Source organism: Tachypleus tridentatus, chromosome 8 (genome assembly GCF_004210375.1).
Source record: "Tachypleus tridentatus isolate NWPU-2018 chromosome 8, ASM421037v1, whole genome shotgun sequence".
In the NCBI taxonomy this organism is placed as follows: domain Eukaryota; kingdom Metazoa; phylum Arthropoda; class Merostomata; order Xiphosura; family Limulidae; genus Tachypleus; species Tachypleus tridentatus.
In genome coordinates this window covers 35,014,131-35,037,993 of record NC_134832.1, presented here as the reverse complement: position 1 = coordinate 35,037,993, position 23,863 = coordinate 35,014,131, and the positions used below count along the sequence as shown (strand labels likewise).

Below are 23,863 nucleotides of genomic sequence, written 5' to 3'. Positions count from 1 at the left end.
TCATCGACTAGTATTTCAATAATACGCTACTTTAGTTCAATTTTTTTTTATTGATTTCTTAATATAACGAAAATGAATTGTTCGAAACTGCGAAAGTTTTATAATTATATAACTTTTAGTTGTTCAAGGGAGGGTGATTCAAGACAAACTTGATAATCAGGTATGATCAAATATTGTTGACAGTGATAAAAAAAAACTGAATTATGATTTGAATTTTGATCAAATTTTGTCTGTGATTCAGATCATGGTTGAGCCCCCAGTTTATTATTGTTATGTATTATAATTTATCTCGGACGAGTATTCAATTTATAATGTAACATATTATAATTTAGCTCGAACGAGTATCAGATTTATTATGCTACGTACGTAGTAAATTTTCAAGTAGCGGAAAACTTGAATTTAGGAGTTAAATGAATGTCGTTATGTATCAAATTTATGATATTTGTCAACAAGATTGCTACACAATCTTCTTTCTTAACATAAATATGTTAATATGCAAACAACGATACAATTTATAATAGTGGTTATTACAAATAATGATTTATATACAAAAGTTTTATAAACTAACAAACAATACTAAGTTGTTTATCTGAATATTTTATAGACGTTTCACTCTGAACGAAATAACTGTTAATATCAGTGCAGTTCACTTAACGGGTAAGCTATCTTTCGTTTCTCACACGTGAGTTTTCCACAGGCGAAGATACGTAATGTCTTCAGTGTGTTTTCTTATATCAAAGCCACACGGGGATATCTGCTGAGCCCACTGAGAAGAATCGAACCCCTGATTTTAGCGTTGTAAATCCGAAGACATACCGCTGTACTAGCGGGGCGCACGTAATGTCTTCATAAAAATATTAACGTCCAAAGTTAATTCATTGAAGTTAAACGGTTCGTGATGCTTGAAATCTATAAATCTTCCTAATTAAATATATATTTTCCCGAATATTTAGTTTTATTACAGTTATAGCTTCCGAGGTTTATAATTTATTAACTATATCAAACCAACAGTATTCAACTGTCTCTTGGGGCGTCGATTAATGAACGCTTAAGGTGAGGTTCTCAAAAGTTCGGCTTTAACAAGCCGGAAACAGGACTTATATAAAAAAAATGGTATGTTGCCTGTATACTAACTGTAAGCTGGCATGTTATCTTGCCCATATAGCATCGTGGCGAAGATGAATTCTGGTTAATATCATTTCGTAGATATTCCTTTTGTGCAAAGTAACCATTTTTGGTCAGGTTTTATTGTTATCCTGATTACCTTGGAATTACTGTATTCATGCCATTGATGTTGTAAAGTATTCTCTCGACCGTGATGTGTTAACTTAATGAAAATACGGTCATCTCGTGCAGTAGGTTTTGACATCTACCGATATACTTTCCTGGAACAACGTTTCATATACTCTGATGACGTTTGAGAACGTAGGAGTACCCTACGCTTTTGGTAATATCTGTTTGCTTCATACCATTTCTGGACAAAACTAACCATTTTGTTCCCTATAACTTATGGTACGTAATGAGGCATGACTATACATCAAGTACAGAAAAATCGTCTGAACAAAGCCTTATTCTGTTTCGAAAAATGATCGTACCAAATGCACACCCTTTTATACAAAATAATTGTGTATTTATATTTTGCTCAAAATACCTTATACGAACTAGAATCACAACTGGTAGATGTTTGTCTGGATCGTACGCTACCTTTTCCATTACTATTATGGTATTAACTTAATATTTGTATCTCAGAACGGCTGGTATTAGTATTAACACTTTTACTGATAAGCAGAGATATAGATATTAATATCAATATATAACAGTACGCAAACTTCTGGCCAAGTAAACATAATAAAAATTCATAAACTTTGTCTGTAGTCAGTGTTTTACGCTACATATATTTGTATCTCCATATTGTTGATTTTTATTTATAATTTGAAATATTCTGTTTCAAATATACTTTCAATAATTGTTTCAAGATGTGCATTCCTCATCAATTACTCTACTAAGCATAGCTCACTACTGTTAAAATTGTGTAAGATTTTGTGAGATATTACCAACTGTAAATTAAGCACTAGGACGCATTAAAAAATTGGAAGTAAGGTAATTTATACATATAGGACAAATTTCTAAACAAACTGCGCAGTAATAGCTGGCACGTCAAACTACCATTAGCTTCAATATTCTACACCATGAGTAATTATATTATAATCTATTTAACATATATTATAAAAGTGCAGAGCCTCACTTACTCAGAGGGCCTGGCATGGCCTAGCGCGTAAGGCGTGCGACTCCTAATCCGAGAGTCGCGGGTTCGCGCCCGCGTCGCGCCAAACATGCTCGCCCTCCCAGCCGTGGGGGCGTTATAATGTGACGGTCAATCCCACTATTCGTTGGTAAAATAGTAGCCCAAGAGTTGGCGGTGGGTGGTGATGACTAGCTGCCTTCCCTCTAGTCTTACACTGTTAAATTAGGGACGGCTAGCACAGATAGCCCTCGAGTAGCTTTGTGCGAAATTCCAAAACAAACAAACACTTACTCAGATCTACCATTTCTTATCGTAACATAAATGATTCATTGTAATTTTTGACACCTGTTACGAAATTTCATTAAATGAGTTTATAAACCAAACATTTCCATCCATATTCTAATTAAGTTATCCTTCATGCATTTACATTTTTACTTCATAACAATGATAAATAAATTACAAAACTGTGTGTTACACTAACGTTTCAAAGTTTCTCACCTAGTTTCATTTTTCTTTTCTGTGCCTCAACTTTTTTCCCATTGTTATCAGTATGATTGTTATTTATATGCACCAGCCGTTATTATCTGCAGCTCTGCACGTTGTAAGATAATTGTGTAATTTACTTTTTTTTTTTTTTTTGCATATCAGACGTTAGTTATGTTAATTTTATGCTTTAGCGATCTTAGGAGTACATTTTAGCAGACTTCCTGTTTACTTATTTTTAGTTTTAAAGTAGCATGCTGCAATTATATTGTCCCCCTGTGGGATATTAGTAAGTTTTCAGATCAACAATACTAAAATCAGGGCTCAGTTCCTCTCGGTGAACACAGCAAATAGTCCACTGTGACTTTGCTATAAGAAAACACCTCCCCCACACATAAATATGTTGTGGATGTGTACCTACAATTGAAATTAGTAAACTTATTTTAGCGTATCTTTAAACTTTAGCAGGTGCAGAGATCAGTAGGATTTCAAGAAGGGCAGTCATTCTTAAGTTGTGTATTCTCTTGATATAAATATATTGTTCTACAATGGCACTCTCTAGAAATCTTAACAGTAATATAAGTGAACGAAACCAGTATATTATGAGGGGAAAATCAGTAAGCAAATTCTTTTCTTTTTATCTCTGCCACCTACGAAGAGACGAATATGATCTACGCTGCGTGGCATAGGCATGCGCTCTGGTGACTGTCATTCTAGTTTACATTGGATTGCGCTGAATGGGTGACTCTGAAGACTTTTAATACCAAACATCGGGTTTTTATATCAGTGATGGGCACAGTGCGGATAGCTTATTGTGTAGCTTTGTGTTTAAAACAAACATTCGAGCTCTTTGGACTGACTACAGATACAAATTTTCAAAATAACATCGCAGGAAGATACAATGGAGCAGGATCTCAGCTCCAGTTTTGTATATTTTATGTTATAGGAAATACCTAAACAGTATGTCAGTTTATTAATTGAGAAAAAATAATCAATAAACATAAAATAAAGAAAGCACATCAAAGAGAATAAAAAGGGTCTTAAGTACTAAAAGACTAAAAAAGTACTAAAATTTGTCCAGCATGCCCAGGTGGGTTAAGGCGTTCGACTCATAATCTGAGGGTCGCGGGTTCGAATCCCCGTTGCTCTAAACATGCTCGCCCTTTCAGCCGTCAGGGCGTTACAATGTGTAGGTCAATCCCACTATTCGTTGGTAAAAAAGTAGCCCAAGAGTTGGCAGTGGGTGGTGATGACTAGCTGCCTTCCCTCTAGTCTTACACTGCTAAATAGCTTAGCGCGAAACTCAAAACAAAACAAACCAAACTAAAATTAATGTATAAAGAAGAAGAAAAGAAAATAACATTAGAGAAATATTTGATTAGAAACAGCTTGCAGCTGAAATTAAAAGTGCATCTCTCTATGAGTTTTATAGATTCTGATATCAAGACATTTTCTTCTTTTCATCTATTCCATTTATTACACTGTTTAAAGTACCACACTGTAGCAGCCATCTTATACATACCAACATAGTTTTTCTGGATTTTTAGTTAAAGACTGAGTACTTGAACCAATCCGTTTAGAAAAAGTACGTGTGCATTCTGTGGTCCTATTGATTGCCTGGTTCATATTACACTCTTGTGTTGATGACACTGAAAAATTAATATAATGCATTAAAAACTGACATATTAAAACAATGTAAACAGTACTACTTTTTAAGATTTTTGAGTTTTGTAACGTTTTGCCTCAAAAGATTAAAATAGTTATTTACACATTTGAACAATTTTAATATGAAAATACTGTAGTTTTAATTTTAAATAACTTTTTGATATTTTGATGATCTAATAAGTGGTATTATTTCTTCATACGTTACATGATTGAATTAGTTGACCAATGAAGCATATCTAAAACATTCAAAAGAGAAGTATACACGAGGTAGAATATGTTATTATGAAAACGATTTTGAGCATGTGAATAAGCAAGCTACATGATAACAATAGCCGATATAAAATCGTTTCAGAACTATATTTTAACATACTTTGGGGTAATATAGGTAATGTAATGCCCCACGAAAAGTAATAAAGTCTGGGAGGATAAGTAAAAGTTCTTTTCGACTCAAAATTTGCATACACGTTATCCATAAGGTAACGTTTCAGATCGAGAATATAGTTTGTTTGTTTGTTTTGTTTTTTGGAATTTCGCACAAAGCTACTCGAGGGCTATCTGTGCTAGCCGTCCCTAATTTAGCAGTGTAAGACTAGAGGGAAGGCAGCTAGTCATCACCACCCACCGCCAACTCTTGGGCTACTCTTTTGCCAACGAATAGTGGGATTGACCGTCACATTATACACCCCCACGGCTGGGAGGGCGAGCATGTTTTAGCGCAACGCGGGCTCGAACCCGCGACCCTCAGATTACGAGTCGCACGCCTTACGCGCTTGGCCATGCCAGGCCCGAGAATATAGAATTTTCAAGATCGCGATATACTTGTACTTCTTGACACTGGAAAAATAAAGGAACATGAATGATCTTGGAACTTGCTGTAACAAGACGTACCTCATCGGTAGTAAACAAACTCCGGCGTCTTGTAACGTGTAAAAATCTATGAAAACAAAGCTATATGGAAAAGCAGTTCTCGTGCCCCAGGCATCACGACCTTACATAATCAAAAATGTTTCAATCAGTTAGAGAATGAAATAATATTCAGTATTTCACGATAATGCATACTATGACGAAATTTACCTGTTAGATGGATTATGGAAACTCGGTAGGTAAGAGCTGTGTGCTTTAACGATGACAATCTTATGAAAGAACCTTTTACAATGAAACTGTGCCATTATCAAAACGCCTGCTCGTCAGATAGAGAATGACCAGACGTGACGAGTTTCTAAAATCGTTTTACTATAAAGTACTTAACCTCTGTACTACTTGCATGTTGATATTACTTTTACTTTTTCATGTAATGATCTAATAAACAGTTGAAGCATGTTTTATCGCTGAAGAAAAAATTAATAGGATCTGCTTGATTTTGTAAGGTCAAGAGCATTTTGTTATTTTTTGTTGTAATCAGGGCCCATTGGATATTTTTATATATACTGTTGTTATTAGTACAATGTTAATCACTGGATTCAAATTTATATCAACTTACATGTGTTATAATTGAATAATAATATTTTCATCTGTAGGATAAATTTTTCATTTGTAATTCAATGCTGCACTGGCGATCAGATAAATATTTCTCTCAAATGAAGCGTGTAACATTCAGATGTTTAACCTTGAAAACTTAGTCTTTAACATTGCAGCTAGATAGATTTAATTCTTCACTCCTCCCACCTCTCTCAAAGAAACCTAACAAAATACATTTCAAGTGAATTATTTGTTTTTTTACGTCAGCATGTAGATGCAGAGAATACCTACAACACTTGGTATGAAGTCTAAATATTGTACATCTCTCTAGTGGCATGGCACTGAAGAGATCAATCTGATCTCCCTTAGATATAGAGTACACGTATGCAACTACTTACTGAGGGATAGGTCAAATATCTCTTGGAGCGCTTTCTATCAACAACAGAACAAATTTTAATTAAAGTTATTAAAATTCATAGTATGCCAGCTACAAACAACAAAGGATCACGTAACAGCTATCAGTGACGATCGCCATCTAATGACAAGCCATAGGATATCAAATATCCAAAATAACATTGCAGGAAGACACAACGGAGTATATTGTAAAAACTTAGTCTTTAGCATTCCAGTTAGATAGATTTCATTCTTCACTCCCCTCTCTCCCCAAGAATCCTTGGATTATGGAAAGTAGGTAGGTAAGAGTTGTGTGCTTTAACGATGACAATCTTACGAAAGTGCCATTTACAATGATAACCGTAATACTCAAACATGAATTGTCAAAAAAACGGTTGTTATTTCCAGAGTCACGTGTAATTAATATTATCAAAAGTTTTGTTTCTCAGATTATGCAGATTGACGTTTCTTCTGTTGCAAGACAGGACAATTAAAAGTCTCTAAGCTGCAAAATCTTACCACTTTCTTTCCTTCCTTCCACATGTCTCCTTCGGGTTAGGAAAATAACTGAACCATGTTGTCGCTAATCGCTCAAAGCCTGGCATTAGTAATTTGGAGAAAAGTAAGATTAATAATTTATTTTGAAATAGTATCAGAAACATACGCGTTGTATAAAGTTGACCTTGCCTTTAAGCCAGTTAAAGGTCATGTGGTGAAATGTGATGGTAATACACCCAGACGTGCTGAAGAGGTTGTTTTATTGAAAGTGCTTTGATTGGGGAATAGCTGAAAAATAAATAAGACAATAAATGATATTGTTTTCGAAAGCAAAATGCTAGTTTCCTTCCTTTCGGAACTACGTCCTTAAATTTATTTAATAAATTTGACGAATCGAAAACACAAAATATAAATGTCACTTTCCAAACGTTACGTTTTATACAATACAGACTATATATAAACGTCATACATTACAGTTCAAGAACAAGAGGAATCTTAAGACTTCATGTTTGAGAGCCTTTTAGACTTCACCAGTTATTATATCTTAAAAAAACTAAAAACATTTTATTCTTATTCATACTGTTTTAAAAAGAAAACCAATTGTTCTGTAAAAGATATTTATTTGTTCTTGTAGATATCAATAAAGAAAATATAAAAAACAGGCGCAATATCATACATTTGTATGGACGGACAAGCACTGCTATACGTTGTTTTAATCAACACGAAATTCAGGGCCCGGCATGGCCAAGCGTGTTAAGGCGTGCGAATCGTAATCTGAGGGTCGCAGGTTCGTATCCCGGTCGCGCCAAACATACTCGCCCTTTCAGCCGTGGGGACGTTATAATGTGAGGGTCAATCCCACTATTCGTTAGTAAAAGAGTAGCCCAAGAGTTGGCGGTGGGTGGTGATGACTAGCTGCCTTCCCTCTAGTCTTACACTGCGATATCAGGAACGGCTAGCGCAGATAGCTCTTGTGTAGCTTTGCGCGAAATTCAAAAACAAGCAAACAAGAAAAGCCAACAATGTGGAAATCGGACACGATCTGGGCTAGAATGAACCAACGTAAGAAGCACGAATATAAAGAACAAGGTAAAGTTGCATCAGTTTCTCTAAGCATGCAAATTATTCGAAACAGAAGTCCATTAAAGATTGAAATGGAACAACTACTTCATCTTTGGATTGAAGATTGTAACCAAAAGTGAATACCACTTTATATAAAAAACATTCAAACCAAAGCTTGCAACATCTTTTCGATGCTTAAAGAAAGTAGATTTCAAGGGGATACGGAAACGTTTGCTGCAAGTTTAGGTTGGTTTGACCACTTTAAACATCGAAAAGGATTACACAACTTAAGAATTACAGGGGGAGTTGCTAGCGCTGATAAAAATGCTGCTGCAAAATTTCTATCAACTTTCTAAAAAATTGTTGAAGAAGGCAATTACCATGAGAGGCGAATATTTAATGTTGATGAAACGGGCCTATTCTGAAAAAAATGCCAACAAAAATCTTTTTTAGCTGCAGATGAAACATCTTAACCAGGATACAAGGCTTCGAAAGACCGACTTGCCCTTTTATTAGGAGGCAATGTAGAAGGGGATTTAAAAATTAAGTCTATGCCAATGTACCGTACTCTGGATCCCCGTGCTTTGTTTGGCGTGCTAATAAAAAGCATAGATAACCAAAGAACTTTTCAAGAGTGGTTCGTTTCGTATTTTTGCCCAACAGTTGAAAAATAATGCAAGAATAATAACCTTAATTTTAAAGTGCTCTTGTTGTTAGATAATGCTCCAAAACATCCTACTTCACTGAGAGATTTAAATGAAAATTTAAATGTTGTGTTTCTACCACCAAATACAGCATCATTATTGCAACCAATGGACCAAGGAAATCTTGCGTCATTCAAAGCATATTACATACGAAGGACTTTTGCACAAGCACTTTTAGCAACACGAGGAGAAAATGGAATTTCGTGTACAGAATTTTGGAAGAAATACAATATAAATCAGGCCATTGAAAACATTAAACTTTTGTGGCAAGAAGTTACTTCCAGTAATATGCGACCAGTTTGAAAATGTCTTTTTCCCCCATTGTGCAAATTACTTTTTTGGCTTCAGTCCCACGAACAAAATAATTGACGTGGATACAGAAAATGTGCGAGAATTGCTTAATTCGCATGTAGAAGAATTAAACAAAATTGATTTTCAACTCGATGAGCAATGTGCATTTAAAGAAGCTGAAGACAAAGAGGATGAAACAGATGAAAATACAGCTAAATAAATCATTAAAAAAAAATTGAAGAAGGATTTAAATTCGTTGAAACCGCCAAGGAATTTTTAACTAAATGTCGACCTTAACATGAAAAAAAGCATGAAAGTCCACAGAAATTTGAAAAAAGCGATCGCTAACTCGATAAAAATTCTATAATGAGGAAAAAAATCAAAATCTGTGCGTCAACTTTGGACAACTAATTTTCTAAGAAATAGTTTAGTTATGATGTAATTATGAAATAAATGAAAAATATCATAATTAGTTTTATTAAATTTAACAGTTTTGGACATTATATACTGCTAAAAGCTGTTTTTAAAACACATTTTATGAATCTTGATGGACGATCTGAAAGTACGGGGATTCATTGTAATTGTTGCCATTGATTCTATTAATCACTTAACGCGAATTCGTCTTACACGAGTAAAAATTGATCGATTTAATCGCGTTAAGAGGGGTTTGCCTGTACATATCTAGAGACTGTGTAAAAATTAGGTTTACGATATTGAATTATATGTACTAACTTACAAAACATTTAAACATTGGTGTCTTATGTTTTGTCTAAAAGTAAGTTGTTATTACTATCTTCATGAATTACTGTATATTAAAACAAAACCTTAAACGCTTATAAAAGCTGAAAATATTATAACCATTGTTTCTCTAAATATCCAAATTTAAGAATTAGTATACATCTAATTGCTAAACAGTTCACTTTGAGAAACATTGGTGTAAATGCTAGCATTTCGTCTTCTTGTCTTCTTCAACAATCAATCAATGATACTTCATACCAATATCATTACAAGTAAACATAAGAAACTTTATATGTGTGTCATACAAACCACAAAATAAAAAGAAATTTGTACGCTTTTCGCAAAGGAAACTTATTATAACTATTATGTAATATTTACGAAAGGAAAACATGGTTAAAACTATTGTTATTATAAGACGAAATCAATTAAAAAGATATCATAATGATGTATTTTAACTTAAAAAGTATCTTTATTATTTTAGTTTTCAGCTTATAAATCAAATTTTTTCACTGTTTAGAAAGAATTGTAGCAAAAAGAGGTTACTCAAAATATAACCAACTTCATATGACATTGCAATATTTGATTTTTTGGAAGAGTGCTAATCTTGGGCTAATTATACGAGTAATTTAATGAATTAAAGGCTACTGTTCTTTGTTTAATTTAATCATACATAATTAAAACTATACTTTAATGACTTTAAAAATACCTTTGCAAAATTTACTCAAGCACAAGAAGTATGAAAGCAATATCTGACTTTCAAAATCTATAAAGTTTTCGTTATATTTTTACCCAGTGTTAGCTAACTTTTCATTTTGTGTCTAATTCACGTTAAAATAGATTTCAAATTTAGTTATGTCTTACATCTAGATATTGCTCAGGCTACATAAGGTTTTGTAATCAGAGGTTCTTCAACTTATTTATATTAACTGAGTGTGTTTCGATTATTAGTGTGCCCGGGACTGTGATTCTATATTTCATGGTACCTGTTTTACTACAGCAAAAACGTGCACTGTTCTTTTGGGCTGTTAGTGCGTAATACCGCCAAACAAAAATAGCCTATAAAACGATTGTTATTCCCGAAGTTACGTGTAGTTAATATTATTAGAAGTTCTGTTTCTCAGATTATGCAGATTGACGTTTCTTGTGTTGGTAGACAGGACAGCTCAAAGTCTCTAAGCTGCAAAATCTTACCATTTTTTCCTTCCACATGTCTCCCACGGGTCAAAAAATAACTGAACCAAGTTGTCACTAATCGCTCAAAGACTGACAGCTAGCTTTGAACCTATAATTGATCACAAAGTAATTGTTACGCCTGGCGCAGACTTCCTAACTGCGTTGGGGTGAATACGTTCCAATAATTAAATTGGGAGCTAGAATATCATTCCCTTCTTAATATTTTGCTGATATCAATTTTTATGTAGAATATTTCTATGTATTCTGGTTGAAATTTCCAGCCGAAATAAAAGGAGACTGCAGTTCTCTGGTAAATTCTAAATATTACGCTGTTAGTAACTTGTTGAGTATCTATAAAAAGTGTATACTGGTTACGATATGAAACATTCTTATTATTTGTGTGACTTATGATTTTAAATACACAGAAAACAATTGGAATTTGTAGTTGTATTTGTTATTGTTGAGTAAAATTGCTAAATATTACTTTAAAGCATTTTTCATATATGTAAGCTCTAGGTTATCTTCCTAAAAGAGTATTTTATTACATTTTCGGTTTGAACTTTATTTTCAAAAGCGAGGGAATGGAGGATAGTTGTTACGTGCTCAACAAGAACCACATCGAATGATGTAATACATTTGCAACTTGAAGGAAACAATCGCCCACTAACTAATGGAATAAAAATGATAGTGGGCGTTTCTATTCCTGTCCCATGTAAAAAATACGCCTACGAATGTTTATAAAAAGACAGAAAAATGTTTAAGAATGCTTACTTTTGAAAATAAAGTTCATATCGAGAAGGTAAAATATTGTTTCAAAGAGCAGGTGCCAAAGAAATCAATTTATGAATGCAAATATGTTTTAATTTAATCGTTAATAGATTTAATAAATATCTATTTAGATTATAATTTCATTATTTTATGGCAAAATAAGATTATAGAATTGTGACGATGCGTAATAATTGTCAGAGGTTTTAAATAAAATGTTATATTCGCGCATAACTGTGTAATGAAGCTGTATAAATGTTCAGTTTTAAGTCAAAATTCTTGAGAGTAAGTCTGGCGTTAACAGTTTTAAGTCTTCCCTAGAAGACTAGAATATGGATTAGTTGCTGACTGTCTCTACTACTTTTTCAATCTGACGAAAGCGTTCACTGAAGCAAAATAACATGTTTTGAGCTAAAAAAAAAAATTTACACTCATTAAATGTTGGAATATTCTATATAAATATAAATTTTACTGAAAGACCAACATTTTTATGATCGCGATTTTGTTACAAATATCATATACGTTTTCTTAAGAAAAGGTAACAAAACTGTGTAGTATTTCTCCAAAATATAATTTACATATTATTATACACAATTTTTAAAAAAATTCATTAAAGGTGCCAGAGACACGCATATTTAAGGGTACGGTTTGCGTTTAGTTAGATCTGTGCTAAAACAACTATGCATTCAAATTTGTGATACCTGGCTACTTGGGCTTCAACAGTAAGATTCTTCGAAAGCTAGGGAAGCCTAGTTTGTACGGCCTGGAAGAAGGTCATTTGCAAGTGATGTACAAAAATGAAACAAGATCCACTATATTCATATTATTACCCTTAATATCATACTATCATTGACCAGACAAAGTCAGTTGAATTGTGTTAGCTAATCAGTATTATTTTCTTTCATTTTTGTTTATTGTTCAATAATATTAAAGTGCATTATAAAAAAAAAAGATTTTGAATGAAACTGTATGTCCTTAATACACAGATACGCTCACAATTTGTATATATAAAGCAGAGATGTGCCCGTTTGACCGTCTAGTCACATGCTTCTGAATAACATTTAATAATACTTCTTAGTGAAACTGATATGTATCCCCCTATGATCCGAAATATTGAGTTTACATGGAGAAACATTGGACAAATTCAGTTATACCTTTTCAATACTGAAAAAGAAACTCAACTGACAACAGAACGAATGTCTTTTAGCATGGGTACCTTGACATGGAAGAAATGTATCTTGTGCTACGGCTCATAATAGTGGAAAGGGGCGGCCCACGTTCTCATTTATAAAGGTACGTTTTAAGCCCTGGAGTCCCCCCCGTCCTTAGCGAGCGGTACTGCGGTATATCTACGGGCTCACACTTCCAGAGTCTGTAAGTCAATTGTGAGTATGTAATCTAAAACAAAAGTCTCTTAAATTTAATAGCTGTATCGAGACACGGTAGTATGTCGTGCGGCCCAAATAACCTACTTAAGGACAAACTCTATGTTATTAACAGGAGTGATGGTTTAGTCATTTTCTACCTTATGTATCTCAAACTATTATATATTTTCGTGTATGTGCTCTACTGGACTCTTATTTCACATACCACACTTTAAAGCAATACTTCTCGGCGTGGTTGCTTGGGGACAGAGAAGGTTCTTGACTATACAATTTACCTCCTCGTGAGATATGAACGTCTACAAAAGTGTTTGCCATGCGTGGAGATCCCTGAAGGGAAGAAGCATCTAGCGTCACGTGATATTAATATAAGCAATTGCATGGAGGTGAAGACAAGAAAAAGTTAATATAAATTCCATGACACTACCATAAAAGAAGCTGTTAACACTGTTTTATAATGGAAAAACTATAACTACATGTTTTGGACGATGCGGCTAGTTCTATAAAGCAAAGGTCTATTCCGAATAATATGGTTGGGATCCTAAATCTAGTGTGCATTACTATCAAGTGTCACTTGATACTATTAATTGTTGTGGTTCCATGGAGTTTATTATTATATATTTATTTTAATATATATGATTGTCTTAGTTCAGTATATATATATATATATATATATAGAGAGAGAGAGAGCAGATAACTTGTATTGTTAAATGTGTATTGCGAAAGCTACTCCTGTTCTATAAATTTAAAGATTCTCGACTGTAAGAATCAACAATGTACTATGTGTGTATGTAAACATACTAGAAATTGCCAGTAGTATTGCCAAATGAACTTCCGAGAGCCTTGATTTAAAGCTTATAAACCGATGCAGAAACAGTTCTATATTGTTGGTTTTTACAGTCAGTGTACTATAAACCTTGGAAGGTATAACCGTGATAAACGCTTATTAATAGGAAAACTACAGAACTGGACCAGAAACTTTTATAGATTTCAAATGTTACTAACCGTTTAGTTTTAATGAATTAACTTCGAACGTTAGTATTTCTACAAAGACACTATGCAACTTCATAAGAAAACCTCACGAGTGAAGAGATAACTAGCATTCCCATTATGTAAGTGTACCTGTTTATCAACATAAAATTAATTCGTTCGTTGTGAATCGTCGATAAAATTTCAGTTATAGACTAGATAGAAGACTCAGTAGTGTTTGTAAAACTTTTGCATATAAATACACCCTTGTGAAAATTAATTGAAACAAATGGTCATTTTACAATATTTTCATCATGGCGGCCGGTTAGGCTCGCTAGTTTCGCTGATTTCCTTTAATAGTTATTTTTTCACACAGACGGCGTCATTAGCTGTGTTTTGCAGTACGGTCGATCTATTTTTGGGATATATGACGAAATTTTGAGGAATATTACGTCATTCGAAATTGCGTTAGAAGGGCAAGGAATCAGAAAACAACTTCTTATCAACTCAGTGAAGTAAAAACGGTATTAATGGGGTCTGAAATACTGGAACTGGACGCAAGAACAATGGAGAAAGGTGTTATTCAGTGACGAGACTCATTTCTTCGTACAGGGTCAAAGAAGTCTGCATGTTTACAGATCTTTAGGTGAGAAACTTCGAGAATCTCACATCAATCAGTTCGAAAAACATCTCTTGAAGAAGATGTTTTGGGGCTTTTTCAGCTACTATGGCGTCGGAGGCTTACATATCGTAGAAGATATGATGCAGGGACCACAGTACATCGAAGTTTTGCAGAGAAGAGTCGTTCCAGAATTAAAAAAGAGATTTCCAGATGGATCTGGCATTTTCCAGCAAGATCTGGCTCCGTTGAAACACTGAAACATGTGAAGAATTTTATCACTACAACGCGAATAAGGGTGCTGGACTGGCCTGGAAACTCTCTGGACTTAAATCCTATTGAAAATCTTTGGGCGATTTGTAAAGAAAGACTTCAAGGAAAAGACTGTACGACAAAAGATAAGCTAATTGAGGCCATAATTGAGGTGTGGTACCGCGATCCAAAAATTAGTAAAGATTGCAGTCAACTCGTGCCAAAGCGGTTTAATGATCTGCTGAAAAATAAAGACGGTCATATCATGTATTAATTTGCGAGTAATTTTTGGATTCTCAGAAATAAAACGTAAAAAATTGAAAATATCGTAATTTTCCGTCTTGTTTCAATTAATTTGCACAAGGGTGTAATTATTTGTAATTACTGTTATTATAAGTTGTATTGTTGTTTGTACATTAAAATATATTTGTGTTAAGATAGAAAATTGTGTCTGTCAAATTTGTTGGCAAACATCATAAATTTGCTCCCAAGTGGCACAGCGGTATGTCTGCGGACTGACACCACAAGAAACTGAATATTAACACCATGTTTAGCTTTGTGCTTAATTCCAAACAAACAACAAATATCATAAATTTGACACATAGCGACATTCAGCTAACTTCTAAATTAAAAATTTGAAATCGTAATAAAGAAACTCATCCGAGATAAATTATAATAAGTAACATGATTTATTGGTGTGTACTGACAAACAAGTCTTTATATCTATATCTTTATATCTGGTTTCTGTCCAGTGCTCTGAATGTCAAAGTGAAGAAATTCAACCAAGCGCGGGTAAACGGCGGGAGTAACTATGACTCTCTTAACAAGTGGGTATGAAGGACCACCACTGGGTGAAGTGTCTTGCTTTGAGGGCAAATGTATATCCCACACGGGAAGCCCTCAGTCGAGGGAATTTGAGTACTAACAAGGAAGTTGCGAAATGTCGGGGCTGCTCCGCCCCGAGAGAGACCATATATCATCTAAGTGGTCAATGTCCTAAATTAAAATCTATGAGGACACGGCGTAACAACAAGATCTGTGACCATCTAGTAAAAGAATGTGTAAGTAAAGGATGGAAAGTACTCGTAGAACCCACCATTGAGACAGGCAATGGTGAACGTCGGAGACCGGATCTGATCTTCCATCGTGAGGAAAAAGCGGTGGTTGTTGATGTGACGGTCCGATACGAACTCATGTATAGCTCCCTAGAGGAAGCATATAAGTCCAAGGTCGCCCGCTATGAAGAGCTCGCACCACAAATTAAAGATCTAACTGGTGCAACTTCTATTGTTTTCCACGGTTTACCAATTGGTGCCCGCAGTGCCTGGTATCCGAGAAACACGGAAGTACTGGCGGACCTGGATATAAGATCTAAATATTTTGAAGAGTTCTTGTGCGACGTGCGATGCTTTACACCCTAGATGTATTGTGGAAGGCGAACAATGAAAAACACCTCTCCCTGTAAGGCAATTACCGCCCACAACACATGACGAAATTTAAACAGCCTCTTGTCGTTAGACCAATGTAGGTATAATGTGCAAATGAATTGATCTTTATGCGTCTTCACTATCGGCATCTGTCGATATCGTCGACCCTGACGTAAAATTGGGTAATCGTACAATATCGATAGCCAAATGCCTCGTCATCTAATTAGTGACGCGCATGAATGGATTAACGAGATTCCCACTGTTCCTATTTACTATCTAGCGAAACCACAGCCAAGGGAACGGGCTTGGAGAAAATTTATTTTGGGCCAAAATTAAGTAACTCATACATTCAAAGAACTATTCTTCAGAAGCCATAATCATTTCGGAAGTTCCAAAGTTCATGAACTATACCATTGATAATGGTCGACAACAACTGGTAGCAGTTTTTTCTTTCCCATACAATATATACAATTTGGAGTTATTAACATACTGCAACAACATTTCTCTGACTCCATAATTGGTAGCAATGATTTCCAGCAGAATTTCACAATCTATTGTTGTTGATATGACAACACCAGGACTTTGACTAAAACATATTAGAGGGACATGAATATTCATTTATATTTTTCACTTCATTGGAAATCTATTTCATTATTTTATAAGGAATAAAAAAGATGAGGCAACCTTAAATAAATGTGTCTTGAAATGTTGGACTTCTCATTTGGTTACAGATTGTGGCCAATCTCTCCTTAAGATATGAACACGATATTTCACTTTTATATATATTAGTATGCAATTTCCACGTCTAAATCTCAAGGCATACTTGAGACTTAAACGTGGAAATGAAGTACAATTTTAGACTCTCAATTACAGACTCGTGCATGGAACCAAACACTAAAATATTGTCCATATAGATCCAGCATGTCTCCCATTCAGACATTCATAAGTAAGCTACATTAATTCCTCGAATATAGCAGGTTACTTTTCAGGCCAAAACATTTACAATGCGAAAAGCAACCTTGGGTCTGCTTCTTAAATCTAATTCAACTTTACAGTTTAAAGCATTCCAATACATTAAAACATTTGTCCGTTCATGTCAGTGAAACAGCATCAATATGAGTACAGTGATTACTTGCCTAAAATCAAATAATAATTTGGACATATCTTTTCTCTTTTTCACAAAACTATCAGAGATAATTAATCATTTTCTAGTTACTATATAATCCCATCCTTTAACATCGACTGCTTGTTTGTTTGTTTTTGAATTTCGCACAAAGCTACTCGAGTGCTATCTGTGTTAGCCGTCCCTAATTTAGCAGTGTAAGACTAGAGGGAAGGCAGCTAGTCATCACCACCCACCGCCAACTCTTGGGCTACTCTTTTGCCAACGAATAGTGGGATTGACCGTCACATATAACGCCCCCACGGCTGAAAGGGCGAGCATGTTTGGCGCGACGGAGATGTGAACCCGCAACCCTCAGATTACGAGTTGCACGCCTTAACACGCTTGGCCATGCCGGGCCCAACATCGACTGTATTTTGGAACTGACTACATCCTTAGTTTTCCAGAAAAGGCATCAACGTAGTTATTTAGTCAGACATATGTCACCTGCATCTATATGATATTAAGTGAATTTTGTTCGACCCAATCAGTTATCTGGTCCTGTAAGCACCTTTATATTCTTTGCCAACAAGTCACTAAGTTGTTTCTGCTGTGTTGAGTTTAAATTGTCTGTACAATCATCATTTAGTGACATCAAATGTGTTGGAATATTAGAATTTGGTTCTGGTCATTGTGAAAATTATAAGCATTCTTCTTAGCATTAATACCATCATCAGTTATCTGTGATTCATCTACCTTGACATAGTTGGACATATAACTGTCTACATTCTATTGCAGCAGTGAGACTTCATACCCTTCGAGACAGTCAACTGCTCTAGCTTATACTTCTTGCTTTCTGGATAGGAAACAACTTATTTCATGCTAAGCTCAGTAAATGCAAACGCAAACTAACATGGCAGGGGTTTAGTTTAGAGAGAGAAAAATCAGAAGAATTATCTCTCCAACTGGGGTGTTCAGGAACGTTGTGGTTCCTCTTCGTCCCCTTTCGTGGAAGGTTATTGAATTTAGCTGGTTTTTTTTTTACTCTTTTGGGTGAAGGAGTGAAGATGGTCATAATTAATATTATTCATGAACGAGGCAAAGGTAGCACCGGAGAAAACAGCCAGAACTCGTCCCGAAAGGCAGATAGCATAGTAAATGTGAACATAAACATAAACGACCCGATTCAGGGCATGGCGATAAAGTTGCCTAGGCTGGGATCTAAAGATCCAATGCCCAAGTTTTTGCTGTGGGGGGAAACGGGAGCGCCCCGAGAAAAACCCACTTTCACAGGACAGGCGCCGAAAGATTTACCTGTCCTGTGCTCGAGACCTTAAAAAGAAAATACATAATATTTACGCAAGTTTTGCCCTTTAAGTACTTTGTTGTGTTTTTTTGCGATTCCTGAAATATGTTGTACGAGGTCTGTTCAATAAATACGCGGACTATTTGAATTGCGCGACTCCAGTTGGTTCCAGGGGAATCCGCTTGGTGTCGCTAGATTTGCACGGATCAGCTGATTACGACGCCATTTCCCGATTGCAGATATCTTCATTTGTGTATTAGCTACGCGGTTTTAAGTGAAGTGCGATTTTTTTGTTTGGCGGATTTCAGAATGAATGACCTGAAGGAGCAACGACTTGCTGCGAAATTGTGTGTTAAACTTGGAAAATCTGCAAGTGAAACTTTTGCTATGCTTAACACGGCTTACGGCGATGTTGCTATGAAGCGTACGGCATGTTTCAAGTGGCATGAACGTTTTAAGGATGGTCGACAGTCCATTGAAGATGATGAGCGTCCTGGACGTCCTTCCACGTCAACTGACGACCCACACGTCCACAAAATCAACACCCTGGTGCGGGCAAATCGACGTCTGACTGTCATGGAGCTTGCTGAAGACTGTGGGATATCAGTTGGATCTTGTTACGAGATTTTGACCGAAAAATTGAAGATGCACCGCGTTGCTGCGAAATTTGTGCCTCAGAACTCGTGCGGTTTTGGCCAAACACTCGATCACTGTTCTTCCCCACCCCCCTTACTCACCTGACCTTGCTCCTTGCGATGTTTTCTTGTTTCCCAAACTCAAAAAACCCTTGAAAGGAAGAAGATTTGAGACGATTCCCGAGATTAAGGCAAATGCGACGAAGGAGCTGGAGGACATTACAAAAGAAGCGTACCAGGACTGTTTCAACAAGTGGAAACACCGTTGGGATAAGTGTGTGCGTTGGGGAGGAGAGTACTTTGAAGGGGTCCCAGGCCTGTAGCTACTAAATAAAGTACATTTTGTTTTATGACGTCAGTTCGCGTATTTTTTGAACAGCCCTCGTATGGTGAAATAAATTTGGTTGGTGCACTAGTTGCTTTATAGAGTAATGCCGTTAGTTTGTTTCTGTGTTATGCTTTTAAATAGTATTTGTGTGATATTTTTTTTGTCTGTTTCTTAGCGTTGGTAAGTTGCTGATTTGGTGTATATAATTTACTGGAGTGTATGATGGTAGACTGAATGCAGATCTTAGTATTTTGTTTTGTTGAACTTCGATTTTCTTGAGTGTGTTATTTGACATATTATATGTGACTTGACATCCATACTCTATTAGTGGACGGATGTAAGCCTTGTATATGTGGATAATGGTTTTTGGTGAGCATTTTGAGTGTTTGCTGGTTAGAGTCATTAAGTGTGAAATGCGTTTTCTAATTGATGAGTGTATGCTGTTAACATGCTTTTTCCATGTTAGTTTTGTGTCGAAAGTGATACCAAGGAATGTGATGCGTTTGCTCATGTTAATGGGCATATTTCCGAGTGATAATTTTACTTTTTCTAGAGTTTTTCTTTGTCTTTTTAGTTTCCTGTAGAAGGTGAATGCTTGTGTTTTGGTTGGATTTAAAACTACTCTCCACTTGTTACTCCAGGTCGAGACGTTGTTAAGTGATTCTTGCACGCGAGACATGGCCATTACTGGGTTTCCTCAATAAATGAATTTTCATGGCACTAGACACTAGACACTAACACACTAGACATTGTTTACAGTATAGTGTGAAACACCACTTGTGCACGTGGAGTTCCTTGTTTCTCAAATTTTTCGAGACAGCACTGGATGTTATTACACAAAAATAGCATTTCACTTGTTGCACAAGTGAAACTGACTTATAAACTCTGCAGTATATACATTACAATAACTGATGACAGAACTTTGTTTTGAAAATGAAATCCTCTCGACGTACCAGGAACTTGAACTTTCAATTATCATCTAGTTCTTCTCCATTTACCAGAACACTGTTTATGTAGATTGACCCAAACAGTGATTTTGCTTAGAGTGCCTGATAAACCACAAAATATACCAATATTTTGACCGCTTATCAAACTCTACTTTGTCTTTGTATTCCAGAAAGCATACACGAAGCCCAATTTAGACCTCAAATAGCTGAGTGATTGTACTTCTTGATACACATTTTTAATTCAGGCTGTCCTGAGTCAATGGACAGATCCGACTTGTTGAAACTACTGTGGCTGCACTGCAACTTTGGTATGAATGAGTTGTTGATCAATTCACAGTCCGTTTAATCCTTGATACAACACTAAAACCTGAGAAGAATGGTAAGTCGGGTTGAAGTCATTCTAGCTGCTTACGTTCACGTGAGAGATTTGAAGGTACTAATGTCTTTTCGTGAAAGACATTATTTTTATTAGCGAGGAGGTGTCATATTCCATTTGGTATCCCCTCTGAAGCCAAGAAATATAAGTTTTACCATTAAAATCATGTAGAAAATCTATTTAGGATTCCTGTGGAACCTTTATTTAGAGTATTGAAGTCAGGCCAATGGATCACTGTGTTTTTTAGTGATAATTTTTAGTGCAACTTGGCAATGATGGCTTTCCAGTCCTCAACTTGCTCCTTGCTGAAATACTTGGCTAAAACGTTTTAAGAGCCAGTTCAGACCTTCCTCTATCCACCCTTTGAATATCAGGTGATTAATTTGGCTCTCCCTTACACTTGAACCTGATTATTTATTATTATTGATTTTGACAAACATAACAAATGGCATGAAGTTTTCTTAAACTAGTACCACTATTTTTCAAAAGGTAAAAAGAAAGTAGGCCATAAAGATTTTGTTTGTTTATTGTTAAACACAAAACTGCTATCCATGTTTTTAGCATTAAACCCGAAGACTCACCACTGAACCACTGGGATGTGGCAGTCTGAAAGAATTGCACGTTATATATGGACATGTGAGTGCGACCGAATAGTCTCTCTGTTGACCTCTTGTTCATCATCTGATTGGGAGATTACTGATGGCATTTGTACAAGTGTTCTTACATCTCTAAGGGGAGAGAACTTCTAAACTTGGGGAACAGAGTAGCATGGTACTCATGGCAGTTCAGCTTGTGGACTCTATCAGACTTGTATTCCTCCTTGTATCACATTTATAGTGGCAGTATACTTTCTATCTCAGAGGCTCGCCACTGCCCATGTTCCATATGGAACCTGCCATTTCAGCTACTGGTGAGAAGGCTGCAGATGGCCAATGATATCCATCCAAGGTGCCTCTCGTCGTTGTTTACCATGGCTTTATGACCAGAACTGAATTTCTACTCAGGCTGGCATAGAATTAAGAGTTCCACACAGCCTCTCATGTAATCTCAGAATAACTCCACGCCACAGTTTTATGGAAACCCTCAGACTGAATCATCTCACACCAAAGTCAATTCTTAATACGAAAATTCTACTGACTAATGACCTTGGTGCAGTACGTGCTGCCAGTTTTCCGTGAGAAATGACAAAAGTAAAATATCCAGTAAAAGATTCCTCCTGAACATGACTACTCTCTCAAATGATCAGCTATCCTCAGCAATTAACTATCTCTGGGTCAAGTTTTCTTATTTCTATTTAAAATGCCATTATAAATTAAGGAAGTTTTTCAATATTATTAACAAAGTAGTTCAAATTATTTGCAGAATGCACTTCAAAATAGTAAATCTCATAATAACCAAGGTTCATATCCTAGTTATGACACTAAATACGTTTTCGATTATGCATTTCACTACTTTAAAGCTTCTCCATATAAGACTGCTAAATGAGGAATTTAATCAGGATATCAAATTATAAAGCAATAATAAATTATTAACTGAGATTACGCTAAGTGAAACGAATAGACAGAACAACACATGAAAAATAAAATGAACAATCTGTATTAAAACACTGTATCTCTTCAACAGGTTATGGATTTCGCCGGATTCCAAGATACAACGTGTCGTACACTTATCTTACCTAGATTCAGATTAATTTGTACGCCTTGATTGTTCTGTTCTTATTGATTTAGGTTTGTAGAAAACATGTACGAGGGCTGTTCAAAAAACACGCGGACTGACGTCATAAAACAAAATGTACTTTATTTAGAAGTTACAGGTCTGGGACCCCTTCAAGGTACTATCCTCCTCAACGCACACACTTATCCCAACGGTGTTTCCACTTGTTGAAACAGTCCTGGTACGCTTCTTTTGTAATGTCCTCCAGCTCCTTCGTCGCATTTGCCTTAATCTCGGGAATCGTCTCAAATCTTCTTCCTTTCAAGGGTCTTTTGAGTTTGGGGAACAAGAAAACATCGCAAGGAGCAAGGTCAGGTGAGTAAGGGGGGTGGGGAAGAACAGTGATCGAGTGTTTGGCCAAAAACGCACGAGTTCTGAGGCACAAATTTCGCAGCAACGCGGTGCATCTTCAATTTTTCGGTCAAAATCTCGTAACAAGATCCAACTGATATCCCACAGCCTTCATCAAGCTCCCTGACAGTCAGACGTCGATTTGCCCGCACCAGGGTGTTGATTTTGTGGACGTGTGGGTCGTCAGTTGACGTGGAAGGACGTCCAGGACGCTCATCATCTTCAATGGACTGTCGACAATCCTTAAAACGTTCATGCCACTTGAAACATGCCGTACGCTTCATAGCTAACATAGCTTAAGCCGTGTTAAGCATAGCAAAAGTTTCAGTCGCAGATTTTCCAAGTTTAACACAAAATTTCAGGTCATTCATTCTGAAATCGGCCAAACGAAAAAATCGCACTTCACTTAAAACCGCGTAGCTAATACACAAATGAAGATATCTGCAATCGGGAAATGGCGTCGTAATCAGCTGATCTGTACGAACCTAGCAACACCAAGCGGATTCCACTGGAACCAACTGGAGCCGCGCAATTCAAACAGTCCGCGTATTTTTTTTAACAGACCTCGTATTTATTTTGTTTAATTTGTACTACAAATGACTGATCACGCTACTTTCACATTACTGAGACATTGATCTCTTTATTTGTTCAACAATTAAAGAACATTGCTCTTGAGTAGAAGAACCAGATAGTCAATACTTCCGTGAGTGTTACAGGTATCCCTTTTATGGAAGATGACAGAAACTCAGGTAACTTGAAACTAGATCGATTTGAGCTTTCTCAACACTGATCTTGAGAAAGTACTGGCACATATTCATAACTAATATCAATTTACAATAAACATTAATACTACAGAAAAAAAAAGATCCCTATGTAATAATTTTATAACACTTAAACTTAATTACTTCTTGTTTTTGATTTTCACTAACATCATAAATAAATGAGTTTTTGTTAAATAATCATGACTATTTTCTGTAACAT

General features: G+C 35.8%; 1 protein-coding gene across 9 annotated transcripts in view; it reads right to left on the bottom strand.

Moving 5' to 3' along the window:
• The window catches only part of LOC143222156 (protein GVQW3-like), a 36,456-nt gene that overhangs the window by 11,493 nt on the left and 1,100 nt on the right, over positions 1 to 23,863 (bottom strand). For 3 of the 9 annotated variants that reach the window (XM_076448219.1, XM_076448212.1, XM_076448214.1), the window contains one exon: positions 4,251 to 4,377. In XM_076448219.1, the coding sequence (XP_076304334.1) occupies positions 4,251 to 4,377 (127 nt within the window). Of the gene's footprint in view, positions 1 to 4,250; positions 4,378 to 5,281; positions 5,382 to 5,873; positions 6,074 to 6,908; positions 7,031 to 20,953; positions 23,703 to 23,863 lie in introns of those variants that run through there. The other 6 variants (XM_076448215.1, XM_076448216.1, XM_076448217.1 and 3 more) reach the window with 4 other exon arrangements.